The following is a 25,693-nucleotide window of genomic DNA, read 5'->3' on the forward strand; positions in this document are numbered from 1 at the left end:
CCTCCCACCTGTCCGCTGGCCATTACTTGTTGAGCTGAGGGGAAAATGCAACAAGTGACAGTTTCCTGTGGGTTTTGGTCCCCATTTGAGCCTGACAGCAGGGAGGAGTTGGGAAGACAAGGTGCTCGTCAACTCCCACCTTCTCACCTGTCTAAGTAGCCCTGTCACTCCCACACCCTGGATGGGGTGGCGGAGGTGGTGGGGGGGGGCGGGGCATTACATTCTATTCACTATTTCAGGGAACATAGTACCACCATTACACGTGAGAACACCACCCACCAGGTACGCGGTACATGCACATGCGACTCGGCCAACATTGTCCAACTCTTACGCTGCAGGAAAGGATGTCCCGAAGCGTGGAACATTGGCGAGACCATGCAAATGTTGTGGCAATGGCTGAATGGACGTCGCGCGACAATGACCAGGCAGGAATGTTCCCTTCCAATCAGGGAGCACTACAGCAGTCAAGGGCATTCAGCCTCTGATCTTCAGGTTAGCGTTCTCCAAGGCGGCCTTCAGGGCGCGCGACAACGCAGAATCGCCGAGCAGAAACTTATAGCCAAGTCCCGCACGCATGAATACGTACTCAACCGAGATGTTGGATTCATGTCACATTACATTCACCCCCCACCATCTGGCCTGGGCTTGTGAAATCCTACCAACTGTCCTGGCTTGAGACAATTCACACCTCTTTAATCTGGGATTATCCCTCTCTTCAGTCGCACCATCTGGACCTGTAAAGACTTAATTACCTGCAGAGACTCACATTCCAAGGATCATCGTGCATCACAGACTTTGTCTATATATGTGGTTATGGAACCCGCCTCTTCATTCACCTGGAGAAGGAGCTGCGCTCCGAAAGCTAGTGATTCCATACACACCTGTTGGACTTTAGCCTGGTGTTGTAAGACTTCTTACTGTGCCCACCTCAGTCCAACGCCGGCATCTCCACATTATGTCAGAGAAGGTATTCCATGAGCATGTGAGATAAAGAGAGCAAATCAAGGGAGGATGAATTCATTCTAAGCAGAGCATAACTTGACAGACATTAACTGGCAGCGGCTGCAAGTACCAACAGCTGCACATCAACAAAAAGGATAGAATACATCAGTAGCTTCTACAGCAGTGCAGCATGAAAATAATCTCAGCATCTGTGAGGTTTACTAATAATAGAACCCAATATCACTGTCAACCTCCCACACATTACTAAAGGATAGCAGCCCCGAGAAGCTCATGTTAATAAATCAGCAGCAGCTGGTAAAGCATGAATTTTGTGTGTGTGTATATGTGAGTGTGTGTATGTGTGTATATGTGTGTGTGTGCATGGATATGTGAGTGCGTGGTGTGTGTCAGTGCGTGTGCGTGTGTGTGCGTGTCTATGTGAGTGTGTGTGAGTATATGTGAGTGTGAGTGTGCATATTTTCATGTGTGTGTGTATGTATGTGGCTGTATATGTCTTTGTGTGTCAGCGCGTATGTGCATTTGTGTATACTTGTGTGCCAGTGTGCATGTGTATACATGCATGTGTGTGTGTGTGCAAGAATGTATGTTTGTGCATACTTACGCACGTGTGTGTCTACATGTGCATGAGTGTACGTGTGCACATGCATGCGTGTGTGTACTTGTGTCAGTGTGTGCCTGTGCACGCACGTGTGTGTGAGAGAATTTATGTGCACGTCTAAATGAGCGCATGGTGTGCATATGTGTGTGTCAGCATGTGTGTGACTGCATGCATGATTGTGTGAATCTGTGCATGTGTCTGTGTATGCATGTGTGAGGTATCTGTACATGTGCGTGCACATGTGTATGTGAGTGGAATCTGGCTGCATCTCAATATTTGATTACTGCAATGAAGACAAACCAACAAACTGTTACCGCACTTCTTTTCACTCAGACATAACATTTGAAAACGTTGGAGCTCTTGCTTGGGAACAAATGTTACAACAGTATAAAATTGGGATTGACGGTTTGGTTGGCGAGGATTTTCATACTGAATCACCAATCTCTGAATTGTAATACGAGACCTCAATAGAGTCCAAGCACGATTCTGGGTCAAAAAGGCTGCGAGCGCGGAAATCTCGGCTGATATTCCAGGAGGTGCAATCTTTGAGATGAACTATTGAACCAAGGCCTCTTCTGCCCTCTCAGGTGGTTTTTAAACATTCCCTGGCAGTGTTCCGAAGAAAAATGGGGGTGTTTCAATGAAACATGACTCAAAAACAGATTATCCAGCCATTGTGACATCGCTGTTTATTGGAACTTGCTGTTTGAATATTAGCTGCTGCGTTTCCTGCATTACAACAGTGACTACATTTCCAAAGAAGAAATTAATTGGCTATAAAGAGCTTTGCGACGTCAAGTGTTCATGAAAGGTGCCAGAGAAATTAAAGTCCTTCTTTTATTTAGGTGGAGTTAGATTTTATATTTACCATCCAGACGTAACGTTGACATTGCGGATCAGCCCCTTGTGCTGGAAAATTTATGGCCGGGATTTTTAGGCCGTTCACTGCGGTGCGATTCTCCGGTCGTGCCGACAACGCACCCCCGTCCGCGGGTTTCCCGGCATTGTGCGGTGGCTTCAATGGGAATTCCCATGAACAGCGGCGGAACAGAGAATTCCACAGCCAGCGAAAAACGCACCGCCAAGAAACACGCGGCTGAGGGGCCGGAGAAATGCGCCCTATGTGGATCGGTGATATCTCTCACAAGCGGCGATCCTTAAGGTTATTTTCACGCCCAGGTGGCAGGTTAGAAATCTATCTCAGTATCTCTGTGAAATTCTCGTCAAGAACTAAACCTTGATTACGGCACCAATGTTAATTGGAGCTGCCGATTTGCTTTAAAAAGTAGTGCAAGGAATACATAGTAGAAACCGGTTCTCTTCAATTTAGTTTTAATTAGATTTCATTTTAATTGGATTTTAATTAGATGGGTTTGGACGAAGAAACCCCCTTGACAATTTTGATCTCAGCCTTCTAGCTGATAAGCACAGCCATAAGTGTGGCAAAGGTTATCCAATCACAAGTACAATGTGCCTTACGGCTACGTGCAATCATAATGGGCCATTTAGATGCTAGGACTTCATGTCCAAGCTGGCAATCCAACCTCTTGTTACTACCTGTGTCCCATCCAAGCTATTGGTATCCTCTCCATATTAATAAAAAACCTGTCAATTAAAGGGGACTGCTGAGTGACATCTGAGGGTGGAGATGATAGATACAATTGCTGGAATCGTCTAGGTAGGCTGAAGCCATTGCTGAAATTCAGAGCATCCTTTCTATAAAATGATTTCGTGGGACAGTGTGTCACCAGCAAGGTTAGCATTTCTTGCACATCTCGAATTGCCCTTGAACAGAGTGGCTTGGAAGGCCATTTTGGAGGGCAATTAAGAGTCAACCACATTGCTGTGGATCTGGAAGGGCAAAGCCAGGCTCTGTGGTGCCCACTTTCTGGGTCCTGCACTACCAAGATGGTGTCCGCAGCACATGGGCATTCTTCTAATGGAAAGTGCACCTGATGCCATAGAACATAGAACATAGACCATACAGTGCAGAAGGAGGCCATTCGGCCCATCGAGTCTGCACCAACCCACTTAAGCCCTCAATTCCACCCTATCCCCGTAACCCAATAACCCCTCCTAACCTTTTTTATGGTCACTAAGGGCAATTTATCATGGCCAATCCACCTAACCTGCACGTCTTTGGACTGTGGGAGGAAACCGGAGCACCCGGAGGAAACCCACGCAGACACGGGGAGGATGTGCAGCCTCCGCACAGACAGTGACCCAGCGGGGAATCAAACCTGGAACCCTACACTGTGAAGCCACAGTGCTATCCACTTGTGCTACCGTGCTGCCATATTTGTAAAGGTGTTTAGGAATGCCCACCAAACAATAGCAGACAGCTACCAATTCGGAACCCCATATTTCAGCCAGTTCCCTCTCTTAACCTCGCACGTGTGTTTAGTGGCGAGAAGAACTCCCCACCAGCTGCTGAATGATGTTTTCTGGCTCACTTGTTGAACATTTCTAGCAGTTGTCAGGGACTGATCTGGCTGGTGCTGAAACACATTTTCAGTGACTTAAACCCTTGTGCTCAAACAAATTTGTTCCACCAAATGCTGCTGGAGCAGTCACTTCCTCGTGATATTAAGCATGACTGGGAGAATGAACGGTGGCCATGAAGAGTAGGAAGAGCTGCGAGGAGATGGAGGAAGGGGTGAAGGACTCTCAGCAATGCTCCTTTTCCATAATGGCCAGCACTGTTCCCGCCATTAGGGTTGGAACATGCAGATGTGTCTCCCTCACTCTTATTAATTCGTACTGCCTCGCGTTCTGTGCCACCGCCTCTTGTAAGAAGAAAGTGTTTCAATGAAAGTTATGCAATATGTGTGAGTGATGGGGCTACCATGGTTGAATAGCTGCCAGCTTCTGCATGCAGTGAGGAGTGGGTGTGAGACTGGCAAACAATATATATGGGAGGTGGTGGTTAAACACTTGAAATGAAATGAAAATCGCTTATTGTCACAAGTAAGCTTCAAATGAAGTTACTGTGAAAAGCCCCTAGTCACCACATTCTGTCATCTGTTCGGGGAGGCTGGTACGGGAATTGAGCCGTGCTGCTTGGTCTGCTTTAAAAGCCAGCGATTTAGCCCAGTGTGCTAAACCAGCAAGAACCCTGATTGTTAAAGAATGTTAGTAAGTGGGTCCTGGGGCTGTGGTGAATTGAGCAGTGGATAAGGCCAGATCTGGCATTTGAAGATGCTCTGCTGACCTTGCCAACTCCTGTGAAATCATTAAACTTCGTCCTGCACTACACCCAAATCCTTGGGGCTACAGATTTCAAGTGACATCTGCCACTTTGGCTTATCTCTGTTTTCTGAGAATGTGGCACGAGGGTGTCCTTCCCTGTTGTGGGTTCAGCTAATCTCTCTTTCTACCTTTTCCAACAAGGCCTCCTGTCCAGCATCCAAACCCTTTGGCACACACACTCTCCTATGGTCAGACATTGTGGAGTCCTCCAGAACACAATATTCAGAAATAACTCAGCACAGTCAGCTCCTTTCCTTTATTAAGTCAGGATCTTCTTCTTCGATTTTCACTCCTTAACCGAGCATCGGTCATGGACATATTCTTTCCATCTAATCCTGTCTTGGCCCAAACTCTCCAGTTGTTACCACGTAAAGCCCTCGGCTCTCATATCCTTTTGTCTTTGTGTGCCAGCGTGTAATGTCACAATGTGCTTCTCAATCTGACTTGCTTTCTGTTTCCTTGCTGTCATTAGCTTTAATTAATGTCAGACTCAGGGTATTGGCCCCCCTACTAGCGCATGCAAACAGGGAATAGCAAGGGAAGTGCTGGCTGAACGCACAAATCATGGAGAGGAGCAGGCGTCATAAAGCTGACTTTCTTTTCTAAATTCACCTATATGGGATGTGAGCCTCGCTGTTGGAGCCACCATGTGTTGTCCATCCCCGATTGCCCTTGAGAAGGTGGTGAGGAGCTGCATTCTTGAACTGCTGCAGTACCTGAGATGTCGGTCCACCCACGGGACTCTTAGGGAAGGAGTCGCAGGATTTGAACTCAGCTACAATGAAGGAGCGGTGGGGCATTTCCACGTCATGATGGTGAGGTGGTGGTGGTCCCAGGTATCTGCTGCCCTTGTCCTTCTAGATGGCAGTGATCATGGGTTTGGAAGGTGCTGCCTCAGGAGCCTTGGTGAGTTCCTGCAGTGCATCTTGCAGATGGTACACACGGCTGCCACTATGCTTTGATGGCGGAGGGATTGAATGTTTGTGGAAAGGGTGCCAATAAAGCGGGTTGTTTTGTCCTGGATGGTGTAGAGCTTCTTGAGTGCTTTTGGAGCTGGGCTAAACCAGCCAAGTGGAGAGCACTCCACCACACTCCTAACTTACGCTTTGTAGATGGTGGACAGGCTTGGGATGTCAGGAGGTGAGCTACTAGCCACAGGATTTCTAGCCTCTGACTTATTCTTGGAACTACTTATTAATGTGGCTAGTCCAGTTCAATTTCTGGTCAATGGTAACCCCTCCAGGATGTTGATAGTGGGGGTTTCAGTGATGGCAATGCCATTGAATGTCAAGGGGCAATGGTTTGATTCTCTCTTCTTGGAGATGGCCATTGCCTGGCACTTGTGTGGCATGAATGTTACTTGCCTCTTGTCAGCCTAAGCCTGGATACTGTCCAGGTCTTGCTGCAGTTACACGTGGATTGCTTCAGTGCTTGAGGAGTTGCGAACGGTGCTGAACATTGTGCAAAAATCAACAAACGCCCCCACATCTGACCTTATGTACAATGCAATCAATGGGCATAAGTTAATCACGCATCACAATCCCTATGCCCATTTGCAAGCATTATGCAGTTTTGCTCCCACAGTCCGAACCAGAATTGTAAGTTAGTATATTGGATTGGAGTGGATTGGATTTGTTTATTGTCACGTGTACCAAGGTACAGTGAAAAGTATTTTTCTGCGAGCAGCTCAACAGATCATTAAATACAAATATTTAATTCAAGGTAAAATCGTGCATAGAAAGTGAATCAAAGAGAAGAAAAGAAAGGTGAGATTGAAAGAGATGAACAAAAGACCAAAATAAAAAGTAAAAAAATGAACATGTCTTCAACAAATATTACATTTTGAAGAAATGAGAAGCCACACTTGTAAGCGTAAATTTTCAATGACAGAAAGATTGTTTTGCACTAATTAAGGCTTATTGTCCAGTTAAAAGTTCATTTACATGGTAAGAAGTCTCACAACACCAGGTTAAAGTCCAACAGGTTTGTTTCAAACACTAGCTTTCGGAGCACTGCTCCTTCATTCACCTGAGGAAGGAGCAGTGCTCCGAAAGCTAGTGTTTGAAACAAACCTGTTGGACTTTAACCTGGTGTTATAAGACTTCTTACTGTGCTCACCCCAGCCCAACGCCGGCATCTCCACATCATTTACATGGTGGCACAGTAGTTCGCACTGCTGCCTCAGAGTGCCAGGGACCCAGATTCAATTTCGACCTCAGGTGACTGTCTGTATAGCGTTTGCACTTTCTCCCCGTTTTTGTGTGGGTTTCCTCCAGGTGCTCTGGAGTCCCCCCACTGTCCGAAGATATGAAGGATAGATGGATTGGCCATGATAAATTGCCCCTTAGTGTCCAAAGATGTGCAGGATAGGTGGGTTGATCATGCTAATTTACCCTTTAGTGTCCTGAGATGCGGATTGGCGATTGACGATTGGACGTGCTAAATTGCCACTTTTTCAATTCTTTTCCCCGGGACCCACTTTTGCCAACCAGCCGATTGCTGGCTGACCTTGAGATAAACGTCAGCCGACCTTTGCGACCCATGTTGGCTGGCCTTCACAACCCACGCAATGTTCATTTACCTGTAATATGGAATTGGAGCCTGCTCAGTCCTCACAATCTCACTCCAATCAGGTTCAAAGGGGGACAGGGCAATGTGCATATCAGGCGCAGACTTCAGCCAGTTCCTTTGTACCGCCTTCATCTTTAAGAAAACCCAACCTTGCACTTGTAGGTCATGATGAAGGGCAATAGCAATAAAATGCTTGTTTTACTCAGCATTGGATAGTCCTGGGAGATGCTACTCCAGAATGCTGATACCCTCATGGGCTTTTGGCATGTTTTCAATGTGGTATCACAGGTCAGGTGCAGCAGCCTAGCCTTTTAATTTGGAGTCAGCCATGTTAATAATTGGCTCTGGGGTCAAAAACTGCAAAAGGAATTTTTCACCCACCACTTCTCTTTCAAAATCTGAAGAATTTCCTCTCAATTGGCAATCCTTCCTAACATATAACACACTTTGCATCCTTATTTGCATTGGCACAATTGACAAAACCATAATTCAAGAAATCATTTTTATACTGCTTTGATACCGAGTTCAGTTTGCCCTTTGTAGGCTGCCAACCAGAGGCCCTGGAGTTCTGAACAGAGGTAACACTAGCACTGCTCTGTCCAGCCCTGGACTCTCCTACGCAACTCTCTCCAGCAGCTTCTGTTGTGAGATCCTGTCCAGTAGGTACACGGCCTATTTGAGTCTCTGTCTGTCTCTTACTTTTAAATAAATGATCCATCTTTGCAGTCCTCTTGCCAGCAACTAGAAAGTGGAAGCAGCTCTGGCTCTGTGATTTGGCACCAAAAGCATGTACGTGGAGGGCGCTTAATGTCAAGTGTGTCTGCAGGTCATGTGTTCTCCTCCCTGCTGCAGCTTCTGGTCAGAAGACTGCACAAAGCCGCGTTTCTTTTCATTTAAAAGGCAGCAACTGACGCCATTCTCAATTTAATAGCAGGTAGCGTCCAATGGGCGCTTCTCCCGTGATCGGAACCACTGCAGGAACACCGCAAACAATCTCTCCATAGCGTTTTCCCTTGCAGGTATGCAGGGCTGGTCTTCAGCCGGAAGAGTGGAAGTAAACTTGAACTGCACATTAGCTGGTGAAAGCACAGGCGGCCCAGGGTTCACCGGGAAACAGAGTTCCCGACCTCTGACGAAAGAACATGAGCTTAGGTTTCATCACAATAAAGATTGCCCAGGTCACCAGAGACAGCCCCCCCTCTCTACTTTGAAACACTGTGGGTGGGATTCTCCGACCCCCTGCCGCCCCGATGCCGGCTGCCGTATTCTCTGGCACTGTTCTTCGGGCAGGAGCGGAATGCACACCATGCCGGTCGGGGGCCGTTGGCAGTGCCCCCCCCCCCGGCGATTCTCCAGGCCCCGATGGGCCGAGCGGCCGTCCGTTTTGGCCAGTCTCGCTGGTGTGGGTTATGCATGATCCCACACGGCGGGACCTGGCAGGTAAGTCGGCAAACTCGCGCAGTCCCTTCGGCGCCGGCTGGAGCAGCGCCAACCCCTCCGCCGTCCACCGAGCACTTTCGGGGGCTGTTGATGCCAGAGTGGTTGGCGCCGGTTCTCCCGTCGGCGTGGGGACTTAATCCCCAGAAGGCAGAATCCCGGCCTGTGTCTCCTGTCAAGATGGCCACTGATAACCTTCTGCACATGCGCTCTGGTTCGCACATGAGCAGCAATCCACTGTGTCCAGACTGCGTGTGTTAATATGCCATGCATGTATACTATCTTCCTGGGGCAGCACGGTGCTGCAGTGGTTAACACTGCTGCCTCACGGCACTGAGGACCCGGGTTCGATCCCGCCTCTGGGTCACTGTCCGTGTGGAGTTTGCACATTCTCCCCGTTTTCGTGTGGGGTTCGCTCCCACAACACAAAGATGTGCAGGGTAGGTGGACTGGCCACGCTAAATTGCCCCTTAATTAGAAAAAATGAATTGGGTACTCTAAATTTTAAAAAAAAAATACTATCTTCCTGTTTGTTACTGCTTGGAGTGAGAGGAAATTGTGACGGTCACCATATCCATTGCCCCCATTTTGTCCATTCTCATTTGAACACTAATTCTCCATTCTCCAGTTTGATTGCAACATCGTCAGTGTCCTGGGAAGTGCTGGGATCACCTCCTTTTCTGAACTCACCTCAGCTCGCCGCATTCCACAACTTGGGCAAAGGTTTTCTGGTTGATTTTCTAATGCAGTTCTCAGCGTGGAATGAATGTAGTTCTTGGAGTTTATAAAGACAGAATTCATACAATTGGTGATTACTTCTTCACCAATACATAACCATATTTTGAGCATTTGCACAAACCTTTCTCCCTCTTTTTCACATAATCTGCCCATGAATAACTTGTATTAATTCAGCAAAAACGAAAACAAAAAACTCTAAAGACTGCACCTGCCTTGATGTCTTATTCTATTATGGACTTTATTAGAATCGTTTTTAATAAACAACAAATCAAATGGGGAAATCTTGGTGAATAAGGATGAAAACCGGTGGACTACAAACACATTGCAGCATCTTACAATAATCAACAAATCCAAAAATAAAGGAGGCTGGTAAGCAAAACCAAGCTGTCTAAACCCCAAGCTGTCTAAACCATGGTGTTGATGATTTGAGCAGCCCCCATCTTTGCTTCTGGCTGCTGCCTACATTATCGTATCGGAGTAAAACAGAACAAGTGTGCACGCCCTGCATTGATGGCAAACACAGCCAGTTCAGAGTTGTGGAATATCCACCCAAGCAGGCAGATGGGGCCTCAGTTTAACATTGTGTCGAAGAGACAGTGAGCGGGATGCTCTGCCCCATTGCCGCTGCTAGCGAGGAAGGAGAATTTGGCCATGGTGTTCACTGGTGGTGATATCCTCTACTCCCACCGCTTGTCAATGGGATTTCCCATTGAAACCAGCCCATGCCGCCGGGTTACACTGGCGGTGAGACCAGAGGGTCCCGCGGCCAGCGAACAGCCGGAGAATCCTGCCCAGCATATCTGACAATGCAACGCCCCATCAGTACTGTACTGGAGTGTCAGCCTTGATTTCTGTACTCAAGCACCAGAGTGAAACTTGAACATAGAACTGTGCAATCCAGAGGGGAGAGAGCTACCAAATGAGCCACAACTGACTGCAATGTAGCAAAGATACACCACTGTTAACGTTATGCAAGCAAGGGTATTATGAATAAATTTGAATATTAATTTCTGTGGAACTCTTGAGCAGATAGGCAATTAACTTTCACTGGTGACAATGTCATTTGTTTAAGAAGTCAGGAAGAAGGCAGTCAGTGCACACTGACAGTGGTGCTGTCTATCTCTTTCAGACTGTACGGGACAGGCCAAGAGTCCTGCCTGAAGGTTGTGCCCATTGCGGACGCTCTCTTTGTTTCCATTTAGATTTATGTTGTTTGCTCTGAATAATTGAACAGAAGTTCTGTTCAGTTTTATTTCCTATGCATTGCAGCGTTACTTTGTTTACCAGAGTCAGCCACTGTGGAAATGCCACAGAATAAATATTAATGAGATTATTATCAGCAATGCCTTGGATATTTTTACATTGGCACATTGCTCCTCTACTTTAATAAATGGGTCTCAAGGAGGACCCTGCACTGTACGAACAAATGTTCTGCCTTATCCACTTACGTATATGGGACAAAAGTAAATTGGGCAGCAATCCTGACATGAATGCCAGCATTATGTTTTCCAATTCCATTCAGCATTGATCTCGCTGGAAAATGTAGGGTCAGTGAGAGGGAAACTCACTTTTCTGGGGCGTCATTCTCCGACCCCCCAGAGGGTCGGAGAATGGCCGTTGGCCGCCGTGAATCCCGCCCCCGCCGGTTGCCGAAGTCTCCGAAGGGAGAAAAGTCGGCGGGGCGTTAATGTCGCCGCTGCCGTCGGAGAATGTCACGGGTCTGCGCAAGGCAGCCGATTTTCGGCCTGCCGATATTCTCCCTTCCGGATGGGCCGAAGTCCCGTCGACGTGATGACCGTTCACGTCGACGTAAATTAAACCTCCTTTTCATCGGCGTGACCCTGTGCTCCAGGTTCACGCCGACCAGCGTGGAGGTGAGTGACGGCCTGGGGGGTTGGCTCTGGGCAGGCGATGGCGTGGCCGCAGTCTGAATGCGTGAGGAGAGGTGTGTCTCGGGTTGTGTGTGTGCGGCGGGGGGGGCGTGGTTAGAGTAGGCTGGGCTCCGGGGGAGTGCCGGGAGGGGGTCCGTGCCGGGGAGGGGGATGGGGGGGGTCCGTGCCGGGGAGGGGAATGGGGGGGGTCCGTGCCGGGGAGGGGGATGGGGGGTCCGTGCTGAGGTGGAGGTTGGGGGGGGGTCCGTGCCAGGGAGGGGGATGGGGGGTCCGTGCCGGGGTGGAGGTTGGGGGGGGGGTCCGTGCCGGGGAGGGGGATGGGGGGTCCGTGCCGGGGAGGGGGATGGGGGGTCCGTGCCGGGGTGGAGGTTGGGGGGGGATCCGTGCCGGGGTGGAGGTTGGGGGGGGGGGTCCGTGCCGGGGTGAAGGTTGGGGGGGTCCGTGCCGGTGTGGAGGTTGGGGGGGGGGTCCGTGCCGGGGAGGGGGAGGGGGATGGGGGGTCCGTGCCAGGGTGGAGGTTGGGGGGGGTCAGTGCCGGGAAGGGGGATGGGGGGTCCGTGCCGGGGTGGAGGTTGGGGGGGGGGGTCCGTGCCGGGGTGGAGGTTGGGGGGGGGGTCCGTGCCGGGGTGGAGGTTGGGGGGGGTCCGTGCCGGGGTGGAGGTGGGGGGATGAGGGGTCCGTGCCGGGGTGGAGGTTGGGGGGGGGTCCGTGCCGGGGTGGAGGTTGGGGGGGGTCCGTGCCGGGGATGGGGATGGGGGGTCCGTGCCGGGGTGGAGGTTGGGGGGGGGTCCGTGCCGGGGAGGGGGATGGGGGGTCCGTGCCGGGGTGGAGGTTGGGGGGTGGGTCCATGCCGGGGTGGAGTTTGGGGGGGGGGGTCCGTGCCGGAGTGGAGGTTGGGGGGGGTCCGTGCCAGGGTGGAGGTTGGGGGGGGGTCCGTGCCGGGGAGGGGGATGGGGGGTCCGTGCCGGGGTGGAGGTTGGGGGGGGGGTCCGTGCCGGGGTGGTGGTTGGGGGATGGGGGGTCCGTGCTGGGGTGGAGGTTGGGGGGGGGTCCCTGCCGGGGTGGAGGTTGGGAGGGGGGTCCGTGCCGGGGTGGAGGTTGGGGGGGGGTCCCTGCCGGGGTGGAGGTTGGGAGGGGGGTCCGTGCCGGGGTGGAGGTTGGGGGGGTCCGTGCCGGGGTGGAGGTTGGGGGGGGGTCCGTGCCGGGGAGGGGGATGGGGGGTCCGTGCCGGGGTAGAGGTTGGGTGGGGGTCCGTGCCGGGGTGGTGGTTGCGGGGGGGGGGGGTCCGTGCCGGGGTGGAGGTTGGGGGGTGGGTCCGTGCCGGGGTGGAGGTTGGGGGGGGGTCCCTGCCGGGGTGGAGGTTGGGAGGGGGGTCCGTGCTGGGGTGGAGGTTGGGCGGGGGTCCGTGCCGGGGTGGAGGTTGGGGGGGGGTCCGTGCCGGGGAGGGGGATGGGGGGGTCCGTGCCGGGGAGGGCGATGGGGGGGGCGTGCTGGGGTGGAGGTTGGGGGGGGTCCGTGCCGGGGAGGGGGGTGGGGGGTCCGTGCCGGGGAGGGGAATGCGAGGGCAAGTGAGTTGGTCCTCCTGGCCAGGTGCCAGCCTCCAACAGTTGGGCCCATGCGGTCCATGCCACCTGGCTGGGGGGAGGAGGGGATATGGGCAATGATGACATGTCGTCGTTCCCCTCCCCCCCCACCAGGCCGTCATGTTTTCCGATCATCCAGCGATGTTGGCCGCCGTGGCAGCAGCCGCTCATATCTATGTTGCCTTGGATGAGGAGGAGGAGGAGGAGGAGGAGCGTGCCAGAGAGGCGGCGCAGGCTGCCGCAGAGGGACAGGCGGCAGCCGCCCAGGCTGGAGGGACACCTGACCGACAGGGCGAGGACGGGGAGGACGTCGCGGCCCCACGGCAACGGAGGCACCCGAGGGCGCCCCGTGTGTACCGGCCCCGGCAGTCATACCAGGACCTCACGGACCGGGAATGCAGGAGGAGACTCCGGATGAGGCGGGAAACCGTGGCACACATCTACCATCTGCTGGCACACCTGTCACCGCGTGGCACTGGCGGGGGACACCCTCTCCCCGTGTCCGTCAAGGTTACGGTGGCCCTGAACTTTTATGCAACGGGGTCATTCCAGGCACCGAGTGGGGACCTGTCCGGCATATCGCAGACATCGGTGCATCGGTGCATCCGGGCAGTGACAGATGCCCTATATGCCATGGCGCACCGCTACATCCGCTTCCCCGTGGACCGGGCCAGCCAAGATGCCCGGGCCGTGGGCTTCTCTGCCATGGCCGGGTTCCCCATGGTCCAGGGCGCGATCGATGGGATGCACGTCGCCGTGCGGCCACCTGCAGATAACAGGGCCGTGTTCACCAATAGGAAGGGGACCTATTCGATGAACATACACGTGGTCTGCGACCACCGCATGATGATCCTGCACGTCTGCGCCCGTTACCCAGGCAGTGTACACGACTCATACGTGTTGTCGCGGTCATCCATCCCCGGCATGTACGAGGAACGCCATCCCCGGCTGAGGGGCTGGTTGCTGGGCGACAGGGGCTACCCATTGCGATCGTGGCTGATGACGCCTATACGGAGGCAACACAATGAGGTGGAGAACCGCTACAATGATGCCCATGTAGCAACAAGGGGAGTGATAGAGAGGTGCTTTGGCGTGCTGAAGATGCGTTTCAGGTGCCTGGACCTCTCTGGGGGCGCCCTCCAGTATCGGTCAGATAGGGTCGGCCGCATCATTGTGGTGTGCTGCGTCCTGCACAACATAGCCCAGCAGAGGGGCGATGTGCCGCAGGCAGAGGAGGGCGGAGTGGAGGAGCAGCAGGAAGAGGCGCAGTCCTCCCCAGATGAGGGGGATGGGGGTAATGGTCAGGGCAGACGGGGTAGACACAGGCGGGTGGCTGTCCACCGTGACCGGCTGGCCCAGCGGGCACGGGACAGACTGATAGCCGCCCGCTTCACTGACTAGATGGGCGTGGGAATCGGGTAGTATGGCCACAGACCGCACACCATGGCAACAGCCGACCACCCACACCCCCCACCCATCCACCCACCCAGCACCCTCACCCCCCTCCCCAACCCCACACACCCCACCCGCATGCACACCACCCACCCCCATTGCCAATCCACCTGCGGCACAACGGGCCGGGCTCACACAGTTGCGGGTGGACGCGTGTCTATTGCAGGCCATGGAGGATGATGACAACCCGCCCTGCGGTGAGCTCCTGGCTCTACATCATTGGACTATGTCTGACCCATGGCCACAGTACCACCATCCACACGGACCATCCCTGCATGCGGCTGTGACACTGCAGCGCACGGTCCCGTCCTCTGCCCGGGGGATGTTGATGGCGGCCCAGGGGGAAGGGGGCAGACTCACCTGGGGCTGAGGTAAGACCACCCCTCACACACACACTTGCGCTCAACGTACATGACACCCCTGCACGCTTTGGACAGAGCACAAAGGCAGCTTCGGTAGGTGTAACATTGACTTTAATAACCAAAGGAGTTCATGCACGTGCCCTAGCCCCTAAAACTCATCTGTGCCCTGCACCTGTGCCAACTTACTCAGTGTCTAATTGTTTGGCCTTACGGGCCCTTTGACTACGTCTACGTGGTTCCCCAGACGGTACAGCAGAACTGGAGGTGGACTCCTGTGATTCCTGCCCTCTGACACTGGATCCCTTTGGCGGCCGTTTCCTGGGATGTCCTGGCCTAGATGGGCCAGGCTGCGGCCCGGGCGACTGGGATGGCGAGCTGCCAGCCTGTCCTGCCCGTTGCCCACCCGATGCACCTGGGACGGAAGGGGGGGAGTCCGAGGTGTCGCGGTGTACCGGGACCTCCCCTACAGGGGGAGCCGGGACGGACCACACCACCTCCTCCTCCCTCGGGGTGCCCGATGGCCCCCAGGCCGCTACATGGGTGGGGGATGCGAACGGACTGGCCATCCGACGCCCCCCCGACATCTGGCGCTGCCAGTCCTGGAGGCCCGTGCTGGTATCGACAGGGGAGTGCAGGTTTGCAGCCATGGAGCCCAGGGGGTTGGCAAACCCTGTCTGTGACAGTGCGACGCCGGCTCGCACATGGCCACTGGCGCCGATGCCCTCAGCGATGGCCTGCAGAGACTGGGCCATGGCCTGCTGAGACTGGGCCATGGCCTGCAGAGACTGGGCTATGGCATTGAGCGCCTCTGCCATCTGGCGCTGGCACTGGCTCATGGCCTCCTGTGAGAGGGCAGCCATTTCCTGGGCCACAGACGCCGTCTGCACGGAAAGCCCCAGGCCTCGCAAACCGTTCCCCATGTCTGACACCGTCGCACCCATTGCCTCCACCGCGGACGCCACCCGTGCGGTGTCAGCTTGGGTGGCACGCATGACCAGCAACACTCCCAGCTCCTGGACGCGGGTGGACTCCTCCACCTGCGACTGCAGCCGCCGCAAGCCGCCCGTCACCCTCTTCGCTCGTCTCCGGGTCGGTGGTTGCATCGGATCTATGTGTGGGTGTGGTAACTCCAGGAACCCGGGATCCATCTGGGCGGCAGATGTTCGCTTGGGCTGGGCTGCCCTCCGACCGCCCGGCCCCTCTGCTGCTCCTACCTCCACCTGCTGTACCGGGACGGCTGTGTTGTGCGCACCAGTGAGTGTACCAGACGCCTCATCACTAAAGTGCCCAACCGAGGTGACTGTTTCTGCGATGGTGGAGGGTGTTGGTGACAGCAGTGGCGTTGTGTCGTGCTCTTCGTCCCACTCTGAGTCCATTGCACTTTCGGGTGGGGATTCGTCTCCACCCATCCACTCTGAGTCACTGTCCGGTATTTCGTCTTCCTAGGTAGTGCTGTCCCGGGTAGGGGTGTCCCGGGTAGTGGTGTCCCGGGTAGTGGTGTCCCGGGTAGTGGTGTCCTGGGTAGTGGTATCCTGGGTAGTGGTGTCCTGGCTCGGATGTGACTGGGGCCTGTGGTTGCCCCCCTCGTCGCTGGGTGGTCGCTCCCGCACGTGACGGGGGTGTCGTCTCCCTGTTGCTCCAGGTCTCTCCGTCTCCCGTGGCCTCCGAGGGGCATCCTGCGGGCATCGCATGCTGGAGGGTGCGGGTCTCTCCGTCTCCCATGGTGTGCGAGGGGCATCCTGCGGGCGTCGCATGCTGGAGGGTTCGTGTCTCTCCGTCTCCCGTGGCCTCCGAGGGGCATCCTGCGGGCGGTCTGCATCTGCGGGGATGGGTGCCTGGACGTTTGGTCCTGCGATACACAATGAAGCATGCATGGTTAGACATCAGGCAGTGATCAGGTGATATGGGGGAGGGGGATATAGGGGAGGGGGGGATATGGGGACGGGCTGTCGGTGGCTCACTTGCTACTACGCCCCCGACCTCTGCATCAGCAACCTCCCGGTCGTCAGGTCCGCCAGCCAGTTCCAGGGCCCTTTCCTCGTGTTCGGTCAGTGGCCTCTCATCAGCGGGGCCTCCTCCAGTCCTCACATGCACCCTATTGTTGTGTGCGCGCTTCTCCTGTGGGGGGGGGGGGCAGGGGTAAAAGGCAACACTGTTAGGCAGGTATATGAATGCACGCCATCGGTTGCGCGTGCATTGCAGAGGTTAAGGTTAGGGCTGGATTCACTTGGGGATATGGGGGAGGGGGGATATGGGGAAGGGGGGATATGGGGGACATGGGGGAGGGGGGATGCGGGGGAGGGGGGATATGGGGGAGGGGGGATATGGGGGAGGGGCGATATGGGGAGGGGGGATATGGGGAGGGGGGATATGGGGGATATGGGGGAGGGGGGATATGGGGGATATTGGGGAGGGGGGATATGGGGGAGGGGGGATATGGGGGAGGGGGGATATGGGGGAGGGGGGATATGGGGGGGATATGAGGTATATGGGGAGGGGGGATATGGGGAGGGGGAATATGGGGGAGGGGGGATATGGGGGATATGGGGAGGATATGGGGGAGGGGGGATATGGGGGAGGGGGGATATGGGGAGGGGGATATGGGGGATATGGGGAGGGAGGGATATGGGGGAGGGGGGATATGGGGAGGGGGATTATGGGGGATATGGGGGAGGGGGGATATGGGGGAGGGGGGACATGGGGGAGGGGGGGATAGGGGAGGCTCACCCCGCCTGCTCTGACGAGGTCGTTCACCTTCCTGTGGCACTGGGTGCCTGTCCGTGGTGTCAGGGCCGCAGCGGTGACGGCCTCTGCCACTTCCCTCCACAGACGCCGGCTGTGGCGTGGGGCAACTCTGCGGCCGTGCCCGGGATACAGGGCGTCCCTCCTCTGCTCCACCGCGTCCAGGAGCACCTCCACATCCCGTGACTCGAACCTCGGGGCTGAGCGGCGGCCAGCCATCCGGTCGGGTGTTCCGGTCGGGTGGGGGGGAGCAGCGCGGCTTTATGAGCCGTCACGCCGTGCGGCGCGTATGACGCTGCACGGCGTGAACCACTGCGCAAGCGCGGATCCCGTTACGTCGCTGCTAGCCCATTTCGGGCCGGAGACTTTCGACCCATTTTTCCGACGTTACGCAAGTCGTATTTGCGATGTTTTTTGCGCCGATCGGCGGACTCCGGATAACGGAGAATTTCGCCCCTGGATCTGGCAGGTCATTGCACCACCACGAGTATCTGTTAATTTTGTACTTTCGTACTTCGTACTGGGCAGCACGGTAGCATAGTGATTAGCACAATTCCTTCATAGCTCCAGGGTCCCAGGTTCAATTCCACGCTGGGTCACTGTCTTGCGGAGTCTGCACGTTCTCCCCGTGTGTGCGTGGGTTTCCTCCGGGTGCTCCTGTTTCCTCCCACAGTCCAAAGATGTGCAGGTTAGGTGGACTGGCCATGCTAAATTGCCCTTAGTGTTGGGTGGGGTAACTGGGTTATGGGGATAGGGTGGAGGTGTGCGGTTGGGAAGGGTGCTCTTTCCAAGTGCCGGTGCAGACTCGATGGGCCGAATGGCCTCCTTCTGCGCTGTAAATTCTATTTTAAAAATTCTATGAAATCTCTGGTGATTGATATCCATCCGGGAGGAGTGCCTCATCCCCCGAAGTCACACAACCACCCCGCTGCCTCTCAGCTACGCCTTTTCTGAGACTACATCAGACAAACAAGAATATGTTCTCCTCTTCATCAATTCCCTCGCCTGGATCTCACTAAACCTTCCAGGTGGGCACCGTGCATCTTTCTGAAGGTTGATGTGCCATCACCTGACTGGAGAGCCCAGCCTCCAGACATTGGCCAAGCAAAATGGAAGTCTGGGAGGTCAGAAACCCCTGCCTTTGACCCCTCTCCTCCGCTTTCGTAGCCTGGTAAGGGAAGAGCGGAGATCCACGTTAGATCCGGGACGCGTAACAACCGTCGGAAATTCCGGGAGAGACCTCTCCTATAATCGAATGGCCGAGTCTCATCCCGATTCCGGCGGGACGCAGCAGGTTAATCCTGCCATGGGTCCGGTTCCAGCCTTGGGTGACTGTGTGGAGTTTCGGAATTCTCCCCATGTCTGCATGGGTTTCCTCCGGGTGCTCGGGTTTCTTCCCACAGCCAAAAGATGTGCAGGTTAGGTGGGTTAGCCATGATTGATGCGAGAGGTTATGGAGTCAGGGCAGCGGAGTGGGCCGAGGTATAGTGCTCTTTTGGAGGGTCGGTGCAGACTCAATGGACCAAATGAAAATGAAATGAAATGAAAATGGCTTCTTGTCTCAAGTAGGCTTCAAATGACGTTACTGTGAAAAGCCCCTAGTCACCACATTCCGGTGCCTGTTCGGGAAGGCTGGTACGGGAATTGAACCGTGCTACTGGCCTGCCTCGGTCTGCTTTAAAAACCAGCGATTTAGCCCAGTGTGCTAAACCAGCCCCGAATTTCCTCCTTCTGTCGGGATTCTATGGAATCAACTTCTTCTGCATTGCCCTGAGCGACTTTTACAGATACCACCTTGCAGCTGAGATTTTAAACTGAGCAGCTGTCCAGCTCAACTAGTTAAGGTGGCCATTAAAGGTCCTTTAGCAGTACTCAACAAAGAGCAAGGAATGTTTCTGGTGACTTCACCAACATTTAACTCGCACTTCAAAAACAGATTGTTAATAATTCATCTTAAAAAACAATCGCAGGGTGTTCCCGACCAGGATTTATTGTTCTCTTGAGCTAGCCTGAGAAAGTGGTAGTGGGCCATCATCTTTATAGTAGATTGATACAATGGAGTGCCTTGACAGGTCACTTCAAGGGACAGCAAGAACATTGGGTGGGATTTTCTGGCTGTTCACGCTGGCTGGATCTTACGGTCTTGCCAATGGCGCATTCTCGCATTTCGTGGCGACGAGGGGGGCATTCAACTGGAAACCCCATTGACAGCTGTAGGACCAGAAGATCCTGTCACTGGCCACTGGCGGGCCGCACTCTGCCGCTGCTGAGCACGTCACACGGGGAGGAAAATCCCACCCGTTGTCAGGGGATGGCTGCCATGTATAGGGAGGATTCCTTTCCTCAAGGACATTAAGTAATCCGCTTGGGGGGTTTCTGACAATCCCACCCTCCTTGGTTACTTTTACAGGGACCAGATTTTGTAAACTGAGCTCCAATTGGCATGAGGAGCTTTGAACTGACTTTTTTTCAATGGTTAGCTCAGTTCTCTCAGTTACTAAACGAGTGAAGTGGCAACTGTAGATCTGTGCATTATTATTTATTTTCTTGCCATGTTTGCCTACATACCAGCAGTGACCATTGTACTCCTCAATAAGTCATTGTGTGCGGAAGGTTTTGGACAGACCTTTACGGGATGTGGGCATCACTGTTAGGCCAAGATTTACTGCCTATCACGAGTTGCCCTTCAGAAGGTGCTGGAGAGTTGCCTTCTTCAATCGCTGCAGTCCCGAATGTGTAGGTGCACCCACTGTGCTGTTAGGGATGGTGTTCCAGGATTTTGACCCAGCGACAGCGAAGGAACGGCGATATATTTCCAAGTCAAGGTGGTGGGTTACTTAGAGGGGAACCACCAGGTGGTGGGGTTCACAGCCATCTGCTGCTCTTGTCCTTCTAGATGGCAGTGGCCATGGGTTTGGAAGGTGCTGTCTAAGGAACCTAGACGAGTTCCTGCAGTGCATCTTGTAGATGGTACACACGGCTGCCACTGTTCATCAGTGGTGGAGTGATTGAATGTGGAAGGAGGAGCAATCAAGCGGGCTGCTTTGTCCTGCTTGGTGTCAATATTTTTGAGTGCTGTTGGAGCTGCATTCCAGGCTAGTGTAGAGTATTCCATAACAACTCCTGATTTGTGCCTTGTAGATGGTGGACAGGCTTTGGGGGGTCAGGAAGTGAGTTACTCGCCGTAGGATTCCTAGCCTTTGACCTGTACTGGTAACCACAGTGCTAATACAGCTAGTCCAGTTCTGTTTATGATCAGTGGTAACCCCCAAGATGTTGATTGTGGGGGTTCAGCAATGGTAATGTCATTGAATGTCAAGGGTCGATGGTCAGACCCTCTCTTGTAGGAGATGGTCATTGCCTGGCACTTGTGTGGCACGAATGTAACTTGCCACTTGTCAGCCCAAGCCTGGACATTGTCTAGTCCTTGTTCCATTTGGACATGGCTGATTCATTATCTGCGGAGTCGTGAATGGTGCTGAACATTGTGCAGTCATCTACGGACATCCCCACTTCTGATCTTATGATAGAAGGGATGTCATTAATGAAGCAGCTGATGATAGTTGGGCCTAGCATACTTCCCTGAGGAACTCCTGCTGTGATGCCCTGGAGCTGACATGATTGACCTCCAACCACCATAATCACCTTCCTATATGCCAGGCATGACTCCAACCAGTGGAGAGTTTTTTCCGTGATTCCCATTGACTCCAGTTTAGCTGAGGCTCCTTGATGTCATACTCAATCAAATGCTGCCTCGATGTCAAGGGCAGTCCCTCTCACCTCACCTCTGACACCAGCTCTTTTTCCATGTTTGAACCAAGGCTGTAATGAGGTCAGGAGCTGAGTGACCCTGGCGGAACCCAAACTGAGCGTCCGTGAGCAGGTTATAGCTGAGTAAGTGCCGTTGATAGCGCTGTTGATGACTCCTTCCATCAGTTTGCTGATGATGGAGAGTAGACTGAAAGGGCAGTAATTGACTGGGTTAGCTTTGTTCTGTTTCTTCTGTACAGGACACACCTGCGGAATTTTCCACATTGCCGGGTATATGTCAGTGTTGTAGCTGTACTGGAACAGCTGGGTAGGGTTGCAGCACGTTCTGGTGCACAAGTCTTCAGTACTATTGCCAGAATATTGTCAGGGCCCATAGCCTTTACACTATCCAGTGCCTTCAGCCATTTCTTGATATGATGTGGAATGAATCGTATTTGTTGAAGACTGACATCTGTGATGCTGGGTACCTCTGAGTGAATCCGAGATGGATCAACCACTTGGCACTGACTGGTTTACTAAACTCCAGCACATGTAAAATTCTCTTACGGAAGTTTCTCCTTTCCAGCACATCCAGCATTGTACCTATTAGAGTTTTCTCTGTCTCCATCACTTGTCCACCTGGAAACAGCAGACGAATGTACCTTATTATCCAGAGTGTTGTTCCATTGCATTTCTGAGATTCAAATTAGAGAATGGATTTTTGAGCTCCTGAATATACATGACCAAGGATCCTGTGGTTTAGAGCCAATCATGGCCCTAGCCGTGTAATGCCAAACAGCAGGAAATCATCAAATGAAAATGCAATAATAGATTGAAAAAGAAAGCTCAGGAGTAGCAAAGCTCTGCAGGTAAGAGAGAAAGGACATTCTTCCTGAAGCTATGAGTTGCCTCTGCCAATACCAATGTCTTTCAACAGTAAAAAGTACAATGGCTTATGAATTTGGCTGTGCAGTATTCATCTATCAGAAACGAACTGGTCGATCTGGCCAGGGAACAACTGCCGCCTCCTGATCAACCGTAGCCCTCCTGGCCAATGGTTGTGACCCAGACTGGCGCAGTCGTCAGTGCCAATTCACCAACAGTTCTCTCTCTGCAGCTCACCAGATTCCTCGAAATGAGGCTCACGGTCCAATGGCTGGGGCACTTTGGATCTCACCATTCAAGCACAAGGGTCGCGCACACTGCATCCCCTGCTCACCCAGAGTGTGTGCCAGAATTTCTCGGTCTATATTCTGATTTGTATTTTTACCAGTTTGTCTGCATTAGAAACTTTCAATAATAATTGTCACAAAATATTACTGTTTTGATTTCTGCAAGGATAATTGTTGGGGCTTTTGATCCTGATCGTCTGTCTCCCATTTAAATAGAAATATTTTCGGCCAATTATCACAGGTATAAAGAGTCCATGGATATGTAACTAATTAGATCACTTATTATTGAACTGGACAAAATTACTCAGAAAACAATGTTTAAGACAAGGTTAAGAGGCAGCAATAGCTATTTTTTGCTAAAAGCAATACTTCTGTCCCATTCTGAAGATGGGTACCAGGGGCGGGATTCTCCGCAATCGGCGCGATGTCCGCCGACCGGCGCCAAAAACGGCGCGAATCTTTGGTGTCCTGTTACTTGCACAATATTTTTCAGGTTACTGTGAAGTTACACACCCATGCAGCTCAGGGGAAACATTGCTTCCCACCCTTCTCGGAAGCCATGCGATCTCTCAGGAAAGGCGAGAATCCCAGATGGAAGTTGAAGACCAATTAGGGAAAATGGCCGGAAACATTTCTTTCTGACTCCCTGAGGCAATTGAATCTGGTCCATTCATAAAATTTGTTATTTTCTTTTCCTGCAAAACCTTAAGCACAATTGCAAACAAAGTGCTGTGCATTTGGCAAAAGAAAAAGCTATTTATTCTGTGCTCTCCTTCCAGATGGATACCCAAAAGAAGAGATGGTCTACAAGTGGAAGAAAAATTCAGTAAAAACAGGCAATCAGAAATCTTGGCGGCTCTACCAATTTGATTTCCTGGGCTTAAGAAACACAACCAAAATCATTGAAACAACTGCAGGTATTGGATAAAGGTTCTTGTAACTTTTGAAAGTTGACGGTTTAAGCGCCTTCATGCTCCTCAAATTATGATGCATAAATTCCGGTGAATAATGCTGAATGCGTGTATGGTCAACAAGTGTTGTTGAAGTGTACTTCCAATCAATTGGATCAATGGAGACATCCCAGAAGGAAAAAACATTAAACATGGGTAAATAAGAATACTGGTCTGAACTGAACTTAAAATGGAACACCAGGAATAACTGGGAAATAACTGGTCCGAACTGTTATTTCCTATTGGGATGCACTGGCGGAATGAACATAGCTACAAAGATGCTGAGCACAGAATGAAACTGGATTGTTGGGTCAACCTTCATTTTGTGAGCACAGCTTGTCATGCTAAAAATTGAGACAATGTGACTTCATTCAATTCAGGTTGATTGGATTAAGTGCATCAGTTAGTCATTGGACTGGCCAAGTGGGCAGAAAAGTGACAAATGGAATTTTGCCTGGACAAGTGCAAAGCAATGTATTAGAGGAGGGAAAACATAGGCAATAAATGACAGGATACTGAGAAGTGTGGAGAAACAGAGGAGACCTTGGGGTGTGTGTGCACAGGTCCCCAAAGTATCAAGACAGGTAGATAAAATAGTTAAGAAGACAGACAAATACTTCCCTTTATTGGTGGAGGCACAGAATATAATGGCGGTGGAGGGCAGGTTGATTTTAGGGTGAGGGGGGGTGTATGTTTGGAAATGTATAAAGCACTAGTTGGGCCGCCGTACTGCATGCAGATCACCACACTACAGGAAGGATTTGATCACACTGGAATGGGTGCAGAGGAGATGTACAGAGAATGTTGGCAGGAATAGGGAATTTTAGCTATGAGGAAAGATTGGATCGACAAGGGTTGTTTATTTTGGAATACAGCGTTCTGAAGGGGAGTTTCATTTGAGTTGCATAAAATTATGAGAGGCCGAGACAGAGTCAACACGAGGTACCTATTTCCCTTAGCAGAGAGGTCAATAATCATGAAGCATAGAGATTGAAGGAAAGTCCTTTCATCCAGAGATTGATGGGTATCTTGAACTCACTGTCTGAAAGGGCGATACGCCGGCATCTCCACATCATTAAAGGGTGATAGGGACAGAAACCCTCGTGTCATTTAAAATAACACATGGATACGTATTTGAACTGCTATAACATACAGGGTTCTGGACCAGGACTTGAAAGTGGGATTACATTGGGTAACGTTTTTTGGCTGGCACGGACAAATGGACCAAATTTCATGTTGTTCTCGGCACTCAGATTTAAATGTTCTTCCTTCTTGTAAAGCTTGATACAAGTCTGAACTATCATAACCATTTCCTGCTCTCCTGTCCTCTTACTCATTTCTCTATGTAATTTGTTGAAACATGGAGCTCCCTGTGATGATATGCATAAAGCAATTCTGAACATAATGTTATGCATGACGTCCGACCACTAGGTGGCAGTGTAAACCCACCTCATGACCCTATGGCTGGGGAGTTGGGAGTAGGTCATGTTGGGCGATAGAAGTATTTTGCAGCACCTCTACAATAGCTAATTAGTGTTAGTAGTTTACTATTTTATTTATCCTAGTTATCTTTATCACACAGTTGTTTCATAATAAAATATTTAAACTAGATGTTCTGCAGTTCATCATTCACTTCAGCCAGTCTACAGAACATGACACTCCCTACTTGAGCCTCTTCCTGTGTGTTGGGCCCCGGGTCCTTTGTAGCACTCATTTTGCAGCCTCAGCCTCAACCCTGTTGTTTTGTGTTTTTTGGTCACCCCTTTAGGCCCTTGGGTCTCCTGATGCCATTGGCCCCTCAGAATTTGCCGGCTGCTCGAACTCCCCCGGCAATGCCGCAACTCTCTTCCTCAGCTCAATCTCTGTTCCACACGAGTTGACTGGTGCCTGTACTCCACTGAGTCTGAGACGAGCTGACAGCACTGTTGCTCGGCAGTGGGTAAACGACACGTGCTTGGGGGAAAGAAAACACATGGAGACCACGACCTGGAGCTTGGGCCCCACTCATTCATTCATTCACCAGGCTCACAATTCATCTCACCTGAACTGTCCATCGACACTATTTCCAGATAGAAACATAAAAGATAGGTGCAGGAGTAGGCCATTTGGCCCTTCGAGCCTGCACCGCCATTCAATATGATCATGGCTGATAATGCAAATTCAGTATCCCACTTCCGCTTTCTCTCCATACCCCTTGATCCCTTTAGCCGCAAGGGCCATGTCCAATTCCCTCT

General features: G+C 52.3%; 1 protein-coding gene across 1 annotated transcript in view; it reads left to right on the forward strand.

Annotated features, from left to right (window-relative positions):
- gabrg3 (gamma-aminobutyric acid type A receptor subunit gamma3) overlaps window positions 1-25,693 on the forward strand; it is a 1,021,256-nt gene that overhangs the window by 583,166 nt on the left and 412,397 nt on the right. Inside the window, exon 6 of the mRNA XM_072477216.1 lies at window positions 23,289-23,426. Coding sequence (XP_072333317.1) covers window positions 23,289-23,426 — 138 coding nt within the window. The remainder of the gene's footprint in view (window positions 1-23,288; window positions 23,427-25,693) is intronic.

Source organism: Scyliorhinus torazame, chromosome 15 (genome assembly GCF_047496885.1).
Source record: "Scyliorhinus torazame isolate Kashiwa2021f chromosome 15, sScyTor2.1, whole genome shotgun sequence".
Taxonomy (NCBI): domain Eukaryota; kingdom Metazoa; phylum Chordata; class Chondrichthyes; order Carcharhiniformes; family Scyliorhinidae; genus Scyliorhinus; species Scyliorhinus torazame.